General features: G+C 36.8%; 3 protein-coding genes across 4 annotated transcripts in view; 1 reads left to right on the top strand and 2 right to left on the bottom strand.

Annotated features, from left to right (window-relative positions):
- Positions 1-14,870, top strand: part of smog (G-protein coupled receptor 158 smog) — a 73,434-nt gene that overhangs the window by 9,619 nt on the left and 48,945 nt on the right. The gene's annotated exons all lie outside the window — the stretch shown is intronic.
- On the bottom strand, positions 1,974-8,971 carry LOC140747868 (lactase/phlorizin hydrolase; the record flags this gene model as incomplete). Its single annotated transcript, XM_083059005.1, is given in 10 exon segments — positions 1,974-2,133; positions 2,323-2,561; positions 2,929-3,237; positions 3,334-3,998; positions 4,093-4,245; positions 6,526-6,689; positions 7,093-7,331; positions 7,617-7,925; positions 8,055-8,722; positions 8,827-8,971. Coding segments are annotated over 10 exon segments (3,051 nt in total), but the record flags the coding sequence as incomplete, so codon positions are not given.
- On the bottom strand, positions 11,205-13,531 carry LOC140748175 (myrosinase 1-like). Its single transcript, XM_073080918.1, has 5 exons — positions 13,399-13,531; positions 12,633-13,297; positions 12,204-12,512; positions 11,686-11,924; positions 11,205-11,390 (listed from the first exon to the last, which is right to left on the bottom strand). The coding sequence occupies exons 2-5, from the start codon at positions 13,179-13,181 to the stop codon at positions 11,231-11,233; spliced, it is 1,257 nt and encodes a 418-aa protein (XP_072937019.1). The 5' UTR covers positions 13,182-13,297; positions 13,399-13,531; the 3' UTR covers positions 11,205-11,230.

The raw sequence follows: 14,870 nt of genomic DNA on the forward strand, positions 1-14,870 counted from the left end.
GATGTGGATGGAACTTCACCCTTCGGCGAGTGGTTATTAGTGGTTATTTAAAATAATGAAATAAATATATGTTTTGCATGTTACTGCAACAATTTACGGAGGGCAATAGTAAAAAATAACGTTCAAATATTTGTATGCAAAGGATGGTAAGATTACATTAGTAGGAAACGATAACAATTAAAATTATTAGGTAGGTACATTAACCTGAACATTTCTAGGTACAGTGTTATAAGGATTACTACTTATAAACCGGACGTTTGTTTACGGAACCCTTTGGCGTTGGTTACCTCATCTACCGGCTAATTTTGCCGTTATGCTACTTAGATATCAGTTCCTGTAAATATTTTTATAATTTGTACTCATATCTGGTAATTTTCTCGCATATATGCAGTGCTATAAAAATGCATATGACGTATAAAATGCATATACAGTCCGCTCCAAACTGCTAATCCGCTCTAAAGTTGTAGCGAGCAGTTGTATTCGTAGAATTTGCTATGGCGACGCGATTCATTCTATATTCAGAGCGGACTAGCAGATTTGGTTTTTTAGGTATTGGAAGCAAAGCACATTTGTACTTCATCTCAACATTATCAAAATACATATGATTAGGTACCTACCTCATATTTTACATGAGTTACGATTTTCCATGAGTTACGATTTTCCATGTGTACATTAATAGTAGTCATCGATTACATTCTACAGCTTGCTATTTATCTCAATTTGTAGATTAATTACAGTTTAATTATCTAGTGCGTATTAATAACTTACATCTAGAAAAATTAGGTGGTTGTAATTAAAAATCGATGAACCTATTGACAAGGGTTACATTTTCCAATGAGGATACAGAATGTACCTATATAAAAACGGACACTTCACAAATTAATGTTTTAGGAGTGAGAAATGAATAATTTGTTTTTGATGACTTTAAAATAAGAAAGTTGTATTAGCTGCCTTTTACTACTTTACTCCTTAGGCTTAATGGGAACAATAGTTTTTTTCCGATATTTCCTAAGGACTTTAAAGATTTTTCTAATATAATAAAACTATGGTTTTAAACTATAATGAAACAGAATTAAATTCTACACCCATTCGTTACTGTCGGTTGCGTAGGCTTTCTTGTCGCTTTAGCTACTCACAAGTTGCTTAAGCAACTACCGATCAGGCGTCCAATTTGTTGTTTGAGCTTCTAACGAGTGGCGCGCTTTTAGTTTTATTCGTCAAAACTGTCAACGCAGATGTGCGGCGCATCGGAATTGAAGCATAAAATAATAAGTGTTTATTTTTTGATTGAAGCAGAAGCTACTAAATAGTCGCCGAGTATCTTCCGAGTATCACCGAGTATGCTAAAGATACCAATTGCTCAACTGATAGTGACTAATGACCGGTCAGCCTAATAATGTCTACCTAACTACATAATAATATGCTAAAGCTGCAATATTTTTGTTGTATTATCAGCAAAGAGAATAGGTACCTTCTCTATAATCTCCCTAAATAAAAGTCATTATCTTATCATCCATCAATAGATGAAAGATATGAAAGCATCACTGTTATACAAAGGTACATTGATAATTAAATAAAAAATAAGAAAATGTATACCTCATACCAATCTTGTTGGACAATCAGCTTTTTACACAAATAATAAATCGATGTGGTATTGTATTTACTACTATTGAAAAATCATTGGTGAATACATAATAAAGTATATAAATATCACAATACTAATTCGATCGATTTAAAAAGCGAAAGTAGCAATAACATAGGTACTTGGTTTCTCGACAGTTACATTTAAAATTTTACAATTAAATACATTTTTTCGCCACTCTCTCTAGGTATGATATATGAAAAAGAAATACATTCTTTGACCTTGTTTATTGTAATTGTTGGACGCAGACAGTGCTCGTTCTTCTTTCCCAAAAGACCAATAATTTGGTTAGGTTACTGATATAATGTACGAATATGTGATGCATGGTATTTCAATGTCCTTCGTCGATGGTCATGACGGTAGTGTCGGGCTCGTAGTGGGGATCCAGGGCGCGCGCGCGGATGATCTCCTTGTACACGAAGGCGGACTTGCGCGGCGTGCGCGTGCGTTCCGGGCTCTCGTAGTCCACTTCGTACAGACCGAATCGTTCGCTGTAATTGAATACGATTTATCATTGAACACGGTCTGAAACCCTGACAAAAATAACAATCAATATTTCAAATACGTATTAGGAACATTGGTAAAAATAACAGGTATGCCAAAATACTAAGTATTTCTTTACCTAATAATACTATATGTTCATGATCATTGTAAGACTTATTTACAATATTACTTATTACCTGTATCCAGCCATCCACTCAAAGTTGTCTAGCAAGCTCCAAGCCGTGTACACTTGTATATCGGAGCCGTCGTCGATGGCGTCCAGCATGGCGTCGAGGTACGTGCGGTAGTATCCCACGCGGATGTCGTCATCCAGGCCACCGAAGGTCGACATCCCGTTCTCCGTTATAAAGACAGGCGGGTTGTTGTAGTCTGTCCTGATCTTCGTTAGAAGTTTGTAAAAGCCCCACGGTACAATCTATACGAGATTGCCAATGAATTAGTTAGATAGCAATGTATTTACAATTAAACTAAGGAGAATCATCGCAGGTATCATGATGGCAAGAGATCTTCCGCTAGGAAAGTTGTAGCTATAGATACTTCATATTTTCTTGCCCTTATATACGAGTAAGATAAACTCTTATATTATCAACGTTTTGTATTTGCTTACGGACTTAAGTCAAACATCTAATATTAACTAATTTAACTATCTACGTGTAATACAAGTGGTGACGATACTGTAGGTAAAGCAAACTTAAAGTGTCAATAGATATTTGATTGGTGTTAATTAGGAATTACCTCATTACATCATAAGCTGATAGGTGAGAAACGAATTAAAAACTTACCTTTAACCAACTAGAAGCCGCGGATTCCCATTCGTCGGGTTGATATTCCAGAATGTCGATGTCATCATAGTATGATGGCGAAGGGTGAGCACCTTTCACGGATTCGTTCCTGTATACTATTTTCGTAGTATAATGATTAAGTCCAAAAAAGTCACTGCTTCCACGTACGAACTCTACTTCTTCAGGTGTGAACTCAGGTAATCTAGATCTGAAAAATCCTTGTTCAGCGCTCTTAGCAGCTATTTTTTCCTTCATCACAGGTGGGAAATCACCTGTTTCCGAAAAAATAGGATGCGAATATACTCCCCACTGAAATTATGTAAATTAAATATGAAGCTCTTTTTATTTGTAAATTTTTAACATTTTGGATTTGATAACAGGCGAACTTAAGTGTTTATTATTTACCTCAAACTGATTACTGTCCTCTGCAGCTTCGGCGTATTCTTCACTTTCAGGCTCATACCAATGGGCGCTTAATGTGATTCCAATTATGCCACCATGCTTTGGTTTAAATTCGTTATTGTATAAATGATAAACATTAGCGTGGGCTAAAAGCAAGTTTTTAGAACAAATGTATTCTGCATAGCCCGAGATATCTAGCAGCGGAGCCAAGGATTTACCAGCATAGCCCTGATAGCATACTTCACGCGGTTCGTTTATAGTGATCCAGTAATTCACTCTATCACCAAAAAGTTCGAAAACAGTTCTGGCGTAGTCAGTGAACCAGTCCACTATGTGTGGGTTGGACCATCCTCCCATATCTTGTAGTTTTTGCGGCAAATCCCAATGGTACAGTGTGATCATGGGCTCGATGTTATATTTGAGCATCTCGTTAATGAGATTGTTGTAGTAATCGACTCCGGCTGGGTTTATCTTGTCCGGGAAGCTCGTGGGCAGGATGCGTGCCCAGGACAGGGAGAACCTGTAGAAGTCCAGCCCGAGTTCCCTCATCATCTCCACGTCGCGCTTGTACTGGTGGTACGAGTCGTCTGCCACATCGCCGGTGTCACAGTTTTTGATGGCGCATGGTTCCTTATGAGTTAAAGTGTCCCATATATTTTCCGATTTTCCTTGAAAAGATAACATTAATTGTACATTGTGCAAAATTACTAAAAATGTAAATAATTTATTTCAAATTTTATATAGTAATTTTGTACGACTTACCATCTTCATTCCAGGCGCCTTCAATTTGATATGATGCTGTGGCCGCTCCGAATAGGAAACCGTCTGGGAATTTCCTAACTTCATGGCGAGAACCTGTTGATTTACATTCCGAGAATGCAAGGAAACAAAGAAACAGCAATCTGTAAAGAAATATGTCTTATTACTCTTTATAATAATATTATATTAAAACATATTTAAATAGATTTATAATATTCCCGTTACTCTACATGCGTCGAAAAGACACGTATATATTGTAGGCATACAATTTTTACATAGATTACGATATAAAGATAAAAAATACCCACAAACCTGAGCGCGCCTAACATCGCTGTAGGATTGATAAAGTAATATGTTGTATGTGACGAAGATGCTTGCTTATTTATGTATTCTTATCATATTTTTCTCAAGTTCCATTATGATTGTCATAGTTGTAAAAACCTTCGTATAAGATTACTTAAATATCACGAGAAAAAATCCAAAACATACTGTTTTTAGAAAACACTTCAATAAATTATCTCTTTGACACATTCAAGATATTATTGTTTAGTATTGACGTGTATAAGAATATTATATAATAATAATACTTCTACATTTCTCTCAAATGTTAAATAGGCGGAAAGTCTGGTACGTAGCCCATAAATGATTGCTAATGTAATTGAATACATAAATAACAGGTAAATGTGGACGAATATATGTATTTTGAAGTATGTTTTAATGTTGGTAGGGCTGTGTAGTTCGACTCCGGCCGTACCACCGCCACATATATTTCTGGCTTTTTTTTTGTATGTGAGGGGGAAACCTTCAAAAGGTACCCGGCGACGTGGGAGCGACGCCGGGTTATGTGGGATTTTTACCGCACTAAAACCCCCCCGGTGGCCGTCCTCGGCGCTTGGTGGAGAACTCCGGGATCTCCGATGGAACACAACCGGAGTCCTCCGAGCGCGATGCCCAAATCGGGCTCTTCCCTAGGGGAGCGGTTTACGCTCCTCCCACACACGTAGTGTTTACAACGGTATGCGGCCACACATACCGTCGTCCTTCCCGGGGTTACTTGCTGGACGGTTCGAGCTCCCACTCTTGCCGCCCGCAACCCCAGAAGCCCCCTTTTAGTCGCCTCTTACGACAGGCAGGGGATACCGTAGCCCTATTCTAGTCCTGAGACTACACAACAACATATATTTCTGCCTAATAATAGCAATGTTAAGCGCTACTGTGTTCTGGTTTGAAAGATGTGTTAAGGGAGACATACTTTGCCGAAGCGTTTCAGTTTAGTCCTCAAGGGTAGGGGCGGATGTGTAGCCAACTTCCGGTAGGAATATCTAATCCTATCTGGGGTTGATTACAGATGTCCATTGGCGGCAGGAGCCACTTACCAGCAGGTGGACTGCATGCTTGTCTGATTTCCTATATTATAAATAAAAAAAAAACATTTAAATAGGTTTGATCGACGGTTGCATATGGTTTTAAGCAACATTTCATGTAAGCTTTTGTCTTTCTTCGGTGGGCACGTTAAGTCGCCGGACCTAGTTATCATTATACAACCAGTTATCATTAGATGGCACTCGTTAAACATTGTCGGATACCTTTTGAGTAGTTGAATTAAATAGATAAGTAGTGCTCAAGCTTAGTATCCGTGCTCAACAGTGGCATAAACAGAGTGGCGTATACATGAATCAATAAATTACTTGTGTGTTCAAAAACTTCAATTGGTAAAACATTATGTATAATATCTGTATAATACACTACCTATAAGTCTATCTTACATTTGGTTATTGAGTATAGGACATACGTTGTTATTGTACCTTTAATTTACATTTTAAATAAAATAACTATAAGAACTTGTTCACTTGGTGCTTACGACGGATAATTACTAAGTATCATACCTTGAACGTATCTATCGAATCTTGTCTATACAATATTATAATTAGCCAATAACCTTTGGATTTTTATATAAATCCCTAGTTTATTTTCTATCACTATCTGAAATAATTAAGTATACTTAGGATAATTTTATTTAGTTAGTCGTTTCACTTCTTTCTAAAATGTAATCAAAAAAACAACCTACCTAGTACTCTACTCTTCTTTTAGTTTTACTTTGTTTTGTGTAATTTTGATTTTATTATTGATTTAACTAACAATATGAATATAAAAGTGGAACTGCAAAATCTGATACATTTTTTTTATTTTAAACATTATTTACTTTTATACACTTGTCATTAGTAAACGTGAACGCGCAAAAAGAAATGAAGGTAAATATTTGCTTAGTAATTATTATTATTAATTGTCACTCTTAAGTAAAACTCTATTTATTTTTCGAAGTGACGTCTAAAAGTTTCATCAATTATACCTCAACTGCATTTAAGATGTAAGGAAACTGTCTCATATATCTTACAATCAAATATAGAAAAGTGCGATGTTTGTATTAAATTTATTGTATTCAATGTCCTTCGTCGATGGTCATGACGGTGGTATCGGGTTCGTAGTGGGGATCGAGGGCGCGCGCGCGGATGATCTCTTTGTACACGAAGGCGGATTTGCGCGGCGTGCGCGTGCGCTCTGGGCTCTCGTAGTCCACCTCGTACAAGCCAAAACGTTCGCTGTAAATGTAAATTAAGATTACGATTCTTAATAACGTGCGTCCATTTACGTTATTACTATTTTTCTTGTAGCAATTTAGTCAATTTAGTGTATTTAGGAACTTATATTTAAGTTAGGTCATATATAATTATTTATATCCCTAATGCCACTACTTTGCCATATCAATTGTCAAGTTACATGGGTATAGGAAATTAATTATTAACTTACTATAACCATAAAGAAAATATACACGCCTATGAGTTCTTTAACAAAAACATATATACGGTGGAATTGAGAAACCTCCTCCTTTTTTGAAGTAGGTTAAAAATCAGTTTTCAAAGGTTTGTGATGTCTATCAATCGGAATTTTGAGAAACTTCGTATAATCGGTTGATGACATTAAATGTATATTTTGAAGAATTACCTAAATCCAGCCGTCCATTCAAAGTTATCCAGCAAGCTCCAGGCTGTGTACACCTGCACGTTGGAGCCCTCGTCGATGGCGTCCAGCATGGCATCGAGGTACGCGCGGTAGTACCCCACGCGGATGTCGTCATCCAGGCCCCCGAAGGTCGACATCCCGTTCTCCGTTATAAACACGGGTGGGTTGTTGTAATCATTCCTGATCTTCGTCAGCATGTTGTAAAAGCCCCAGGGTACTATCTAGATATGATTGAATTGAATAGTTATCAATTGTTTACACCAATGTAATTCAGTTACGGATATTGTATAATATTTTATTTACATTTTGTTGACTTTATGATTATTGTAAAGGGTTGGACAATGATTCTAATTTAATCTATGTTTATGGAGATAAACGAACGTTTTAACTTAAATGAATATACTTATTGCTTTATTTAGGCAAATGTGTGTTGCATAATACATAGCTCCAAGGGATAATTTGTATTTATAGGGTTAAAAATAATACATAAAAAAATTAAAACTGACCTTTAACCAGGGAGAGGCTGCGGATTCCCAATCGTCAGGTTGGTATTTTCTAATGTCAATATCATCATAGTATGATGGAGATGGGTGGAAACCTATCACGGAATCGTTTCTGTATACTAAATTTGTGGTGTAGTGATTGAGTCCATAAAAGTCACTGCTTCCACGCACGAGCTCCACTTCTTCAGGTGTGAACTCAGGTAACCTAGACCTGTGAAATCCTTGTTCAGCGCTCTTAGCAGCTATTTTTTCCTTCATTACAGGCGGGAAGTCACCTGATTCCGAGAAAATTGGATGAGCATATACTCCCCACTGAAAATAAATAATCAATTAAAGGTTTTTTACCTATGCAATATTTTACTTGTTACATCATCATACATTTCTACTTTATCTAATCTTTTTAATTCGATAAATAAATATACTTGAGGGTTTATTATTTACCTCAAACTGAGTAGTGTCTTCTGCAGCTTCCGTATGTTCTTCGCTTTCAGGTTCATACCAAATTGCACTTAATGTAATTCCAATTATGCCACCCTGCTTTGGTTTAAATTCATTATTGTATAAGTGATAAACATTCGCGTGGGCTACAAGCAAGTTCTTAGCACAAATGTATTCTGCGTAGCCAGAAATGTTTAGTTGAGGAGCTAATGATGTTGAGATAGCATAGCCCTCGTAGCAAACCTCACGCGGTTCGTTGATGGTGATCCAGTAATTGACTCTGTCACCAAAGAGCTCGAAAACAGTTCTGGCGTAGTCAGTAAACCAGTCAACCATGTGAGGATTGGTCCATCCTCCCATATCCTGCAGTTTTTGGGGCAAATCCCAGTGGTACAGTGTGATCATGGGCTCGATGTTGTATTTGAGCATCTCGTTTATGAGATTGTTGTAGTAATCGACTCCGGCTTGGTTTATCTTGTCCGGGAAGCTCGTGGGCAGGATGCGTGTCCAGGACAGGGAGAACCTGTAGAAGTCCAGCCCGAGCTCCCGCATCATCTCCACGTCGCGCTTGTACTGGTGGTACGAGTCGTCTGCCACATCGCCGGTGTCACAGTTTTTGATGGCGCATGGTTCCTTATGACTTAGAGTGTCCCAAATGTTTTCGGATTTTCCTTTAAAAGATACGATTAATAAGAGACTATTTATATTAATAAAATTGTCTAACTCCACAAAATGTATGTTACTTAAAAATAAAGCGAATCATCGTTTAACAAACCATCTTCATTCCAGGCGCCTTCAATTTGATAGGATGCTGTGGCCGCTCCGAAAAGGAAACCATCTGGGAATTTCCTAACTTCATGGCGAAATCCTGCAGATTTACATTCTGATAATGCAATGTAACATAAACAGAGCAACCTGTAAACAAAGTTATTATTGCAATATATATTAATGTTATGAGTATAATATTATAATTACTAGGAATTAATTGGAGTTACTTTTAGTACATATTTGATCGAAGCATACAACCAAAAATACTTACGCAAACCTCAGGGCGCCCAACATGGCTGTAGATTTGCTGTACATTGCATGTGAGTAAGATGCTTTTTTATTTATATTATGCCCTTATCAAATTTGTTGTCAAGTTGAAAAATGATCGCCATGGCAGATAGTATAAGTTCCAATTGTAGATTTGATTTATATTTAAGAATATGAAGAATACGGATCAAGGCCATACTATTCGAAAGTTGTTAATTTGCGACATTATCCGGTTTCCTTTTTTAACCAACTTACCACAAAAAAGGTGTTATTTAACTCATCTTTATATAATTTATATATGTTCGGCGATTATTTTGTGATGCTTTGACTGGTTGATAATAGTTAACCTGTTTAGCTTACAGGTAAATTTACTGAGAGTTTAATTACATAAAAACAGAAAACTCATCAGATTTCCTGGATGACTGAAAAAGTACTATTTCTTAAAATCTTAATTTACTTGAGTATTTTAAGCCTATCTCTTTTTTTAGTTTAAAATGGTATTCCTTGCGGGTACTACTTTCGTCCCTCGGGATAGACATAGCTTGATGATGGATTTTTCGAGATATGGGGCGAATACGAACACTACCCTTGTTTTTAACCGCTTAATGGGATTCTGTTAACCCGATTTTTACGGAAGTTAGACGGCCAATTTATCTATAAATAATAAACTTCCTTCAATCCTGCAAAAGGAATATTAGCGCCCTTATAGGACACGACTTATATTGTATTCCAACGATCAACGAAGCAAGAATATGTGAAAAAAGTAGTACTTTTCTGCGACGAATTCAGAACAAATCAATATTTTGTTTAAATTAATGTTTACTTCGTATTTTGATGAAGTCAAATACGTGATTATTGCCGGGGTTCATTCCGTAAATTGTATGTATTTTTGAGTACCTTCTACTTGGAAAAAGAAAATCCCGCATGTTTTAGAAAACACTTCGATAAATTATCTCTTTGACACAATCAAGATATAACAGTGTAAACATATTATATAATATTATATTTGCTTAAAATGTATGTGCATGTTAAAAATCATTACATAACATATTACAAAGTCACACTATAAACTTTTAGTAGGTTTACCAATACGTGTTAAAGAAATAAAATTATTTAGAGTTTATTGCAATTTTTAAATTATAAATAAGCGTTGACTGTTCGTTATATGATATGTTTTTGTCTGTTAAAGCTGAGGTTAAGCCCATGTTCACTATAAAGTATTACTATGTTTCACTCGCAACTTTGTTGACTATATATTTCAGGATATATTACAGTACTCATATACAGTATAACAGCAAAGGAGCATACAGTCCACTTCATAGTACGTGGTAGCTGCAGCCCATGGACACCTATAATCAACCTCAGACATGATTGGTATGGTGAGGTACCAACGTCGCACTTATTTCTAGCGAGAAGCAGTTCTGCGGTTTGTTTTAAGGGTCTGAATGCTGCCTGACTTCCAAATGCAATGATCATCTTAGTCTTCAGTAGTAGCAACGCATCTATGATTAACTTCTGGTGGTGTAGAGCTGGTTAGCTATATACTCGTATTTAGGAATTGTTAGTCTAGGCTAATAGAGTGCTTATACACTTTTTAAACAACATTTTAAAAAAGTAGTAACATCTGACAATAGCTCTTTCTTTCATATTTTGCAAATATTCCGATGCGGTGCCATCACAATAAGGTTTCAAGCTAGTCGGTACAAAGATAAAATATTTAATTAGGATTTTATATTTCCTTTCTAATTTTAAGTTTTAAAGTATTTCATGCCTAGGATTTTCGAAACGAAATTCTTTCTTGTGTCTTAATTTTTTATATTGGTTTTCTAATCATTATTGGATTGTTAAAAAAAGGAATTGGGTTGTTAAATTAAAGGTGGTAGAACACTCTGTGGTTCGACTCTCGCACCACTATACCATTTTCTGCCTAAGTGTTAAGCACTGCTCTATTGTGGTTTGAAGGATTTGGTAAGGGAGACATATTTTTCTGAGGCATTCCAGCTCACTCCTCAGGGGTAGCGGTGCATCTTCGTTTTCAAATAGTTTTAATCACTATGACATTTGTTTAAAAGGGTTGCCAAATATCTATAATAAATCAAAAAAAGGAAGAATAAAAGGTGAGGTTCGAATATAATTTATTGTATTCAATGTCCTTCGTCGATGGTCATAACGGTGGTATCAGGCTCGTAGTAGGGATCCAGGGCGCGCGCGCGGATGATCTCCTTGTACACGAAGGCGGACTTGCGCGGCGTGCGCGTGCGTTCCGGGCTCTCGTAGTCCACTTCGTACAGACCGAATCGTTCGCTGTAATAAAAATAAATAGACACACATCAAGTAATATACCTACTACTGTTTCCCTGTAGCCCATCGGAAAGGGTTCTGATCTGAACAAATTAGAAGATTACAGGTGAAAGTTCTTTTAGGTGTATGTTACATAACACAATCACATAGCATTGCACCTATTATTTGTATGTATTTAATTTAATTTAAAGACGAGTATGAAATTATTAACATACATAAGGCTGTGGATAAGCACATATTAAAGATTTTTATAAGGTCGCAGGTTTAACCTCTTTATTATTTAATCTAAAAATTATACCTGTATCCAGCCAGCCACTCAAAGTTGTCCATCAAGCTCCAGGCCGTGTACACCTGCACGTTGGAGCCCTCGTCGATGGCGTCCAGCATGGCGTCGAGGTACGCGCGGTAGTACCCCACGCGATTGTCATCATCCAGGCCACCGAAAGTCGACATTCCGTTCTCCGTTATAAACACGGGAGGGTTATTGAAGTCTGTCCTAATCTTCGTCAGAAGCTTGTAGAAGCCCCATGGCACAATCTATATAAAAATATGTCGTAGTTTATTAAGTCTGTTGATATTTGTTCTGCATACAGTTGTATATACAGTTGAAGTCGTGTTCCAACCTGGTAGTAGTGTAACAAAGAAACATTGTAACTGACAATTGTTAAGTACCTCCGAGTCCGCAGGCCTATGGAAAATAAATATTTTTCTGTGTAGCTTAAATATTTTTATGTATGTGAACAATGAAAGAAATAGTATGAGTAGAATTAGTAAGTTTCCCAGAAAATAAAATAAAATTTGTCATTATTAACTAACCTTTAACCAAGTAGAGGCTCCAGAGTCCCATTCGCTAAGTTGGTACATCAAAACGTCTAAATCGTCATAGTATGATGGCGATGGGTGAACGCCAAACACTGAGGCATTTCTATAAACTATAGAAGTAGTATAGTGGTTAATTCCAAAAAAGTCGCTGCTCCCACGCACGAACTCTACTTCTTCAGGAGTAAATTCTGGTAACCTGGATTTCAAGAATCCTTGTTCAACGCTCTTAGCTGCTATTCGCGCTTTCATTGAGGGCGGGAAATCGCCAGTCTCTGAAAAAATGGGATGCGAATATTCTCCCCACTGAAAGAAAATTGTATTAAATTAAATATAAATTTATCTGTCAGGGTATATGTTGTACGGAATCTAGTAATAAATATTTTTTAATAATAAAATAATTGTGACTCAACAGTTTTTACTAACCTCAAACTGAATAGTGTCTTCTGCAGCCTCGACGTGTTCCTCGCTTTCAGGTTCATACCATCTGGCACTTAAAGTGATACCAATCTTGGCACCCTGCTCCGCTTTGAATTCATTATTGTATAAGTGATACACATTTGCGTGAGCTAAAAGCAAGTTCTTAGCACAGATGTATTCTGCATAGCCCGAAATATTAAGCAGCGGAGCTAATGATTTACCAGCATAGCCCTGGTAGCAAACTTCACGCGGTTCGTTTATAGTGATCCAGTAGGTCACTCTGTCACCAAAGAGCTCGAAAACAGTTCTGGCGTAGTCAGTGAACCAGTCCACTATGTGTGGATTGGTCCATCCTCCCATATCTTGCAGTTTTTGTGGCAAATCCCAATGGTACAGTGTGATCATGGGTTCGATATTGTATTTGAGCATCTCGTTAATGAGATTATTGTAGTAATCGACTCCGGCTTGGTTTATCTTGTCCGGGAAGCTCGTGGGCAGGATGCGTGCCCAGGACAGGGAGAACCTGTAAAAGTCCAGTCCAAGCTCCCGCATCATCTCCAGGTCGCGCTTGTACTGGTGGTACGAGTCGTCTGCTACATCGCCGGTGTCACAGTTTTTAATGGCGCATGGTTCTTTATGAGTTAGAGTGTCCCAAATATTTTCAGATTTTCCTTTAAAATATACAATTAGTATAACGTTATTTTAATTATAAAATTATTAAAAATAAATAGGAATTTATTAAAAAAAAGTAGCTGAATAATTTTAAACGCACCATCTTCATTCCAGGCGCCTTCAATTTGATAGGATGCTGTGGCCGCTCCGAAAAGGAAACCATCTGGGAATTTCCTGACTTCGTGGCGAAATCCTGTAGATTTACATTCTGATAATGCAATGTAACATAAACAGAGCAACCTGTAAACAAAGTTATTAATGTAGTATAGGTATATTAAAACACATGTGAATAGAGTTATAATTAACGGAAATTGGCGTCACTTTGGTTTAAAAAGAAGCAGAGTCTATTTATTGAATATTTTCCATGAACTCCTCGCATCTTAACGTATATAAAAAATACCCACGCAAACCTCATCCCGCCTAACATGACTGTTGGTTTGATATACATTGCATGTGACTAAAATACGTTTTTATTTATATATGATCTTATCATATTTGTCGTCAAGTTTAAAAATCATCGTCATAATAGAGATTGTAGGTTTGAAATATATGTATTTTCGTTAAAATATAGCGTAATAGAAGATCAGCCTTTAAAACTTTATATAATTAGGTTTACCACTACCTACCAGCTGAAGAATTATAGAGTACTTATTGCCATTATTGCAATTTTTAATTGTAAACAGGTTTTGAGTGTTCGTTATAGCACATGTTTTACTAATTTCCCCCGCGACTTCGTTGACTTTAGTTATTATACAATACATAACTACTGATAGTATATGGCAACAGCCGCCCATGACCATTTACAATAAACCTCAGACGGGATTAGTATGGGGAGGTACTACCATCGTACTTATTTCCACCATGAAGAAGTTCTGCGTTTTGTTGTTCTGGGTGTGAATGTCGGTTGATTTTTTTGAAGGAGTAGCAGACGAGCTTTCTGTGCACCGGATGGTGAATGACTACAGCCGCCCATGAACGTCTGTATAATAATCATCCCCAGAGTAAATACTCATAAGATTCCTACACGAGGTTGACTAGATGCACCACTACTTCTGAGGGCTAAGCTGGAGTGCTTCGGAAAAGTATGTTTTCCTTACCTCATTTTTCAAAATAGAACACATTCGCGCTTATTATTGCTGTTATAAGGTATACAAAGGTGTGGCGTTGATTCCGACGGAGGCGAACCACTTCGATTTAACAACCAAACTCATTTCATTTTCACAACCCAATATGGATTAGAAAACCAAAGACAAAGAAAGAAGTTAAAATGTTTTTTGTTAAGTGTTTGTCGAATGATAATATGATATTTATTATACTTTTTCTAAAAACACTTCCTGTGCAGTGTACACTTATCTATCCACCAAGGATTCTAGCACCTTCAAAAAACTGATAGTTCACTACGAAAAAATAGACACTTATTCTATTCTGCCCGTGCAAAGCGCGGGCGGGTTGCTAGTATTACAATAATATCCATAATTTTCTATGTATTCAAACATTTTTAAATATTCTGAGATTTCTTTAAGGGAGCTACCAAATATCTATATTATAAAAAATCAAAGGAAGAAAAGTGTG

Source organism: Epargyreus clarus, unplaced genomic scaffold (assembly GCF_041222505.1).
Source record: "Epargyreus clarus isolate Ecla_fem2 unplaced genomic scaffold, WU_Ecla_fem_2.2 ptg000015l, whole genome shotgun sequence".
Lineage (NCBI taxonomy): Eukaryota > Metazoa > Arthropoda > Insecta > Lepidoptera > Hesperiidae > Epargyreus > Epargyreus clarus.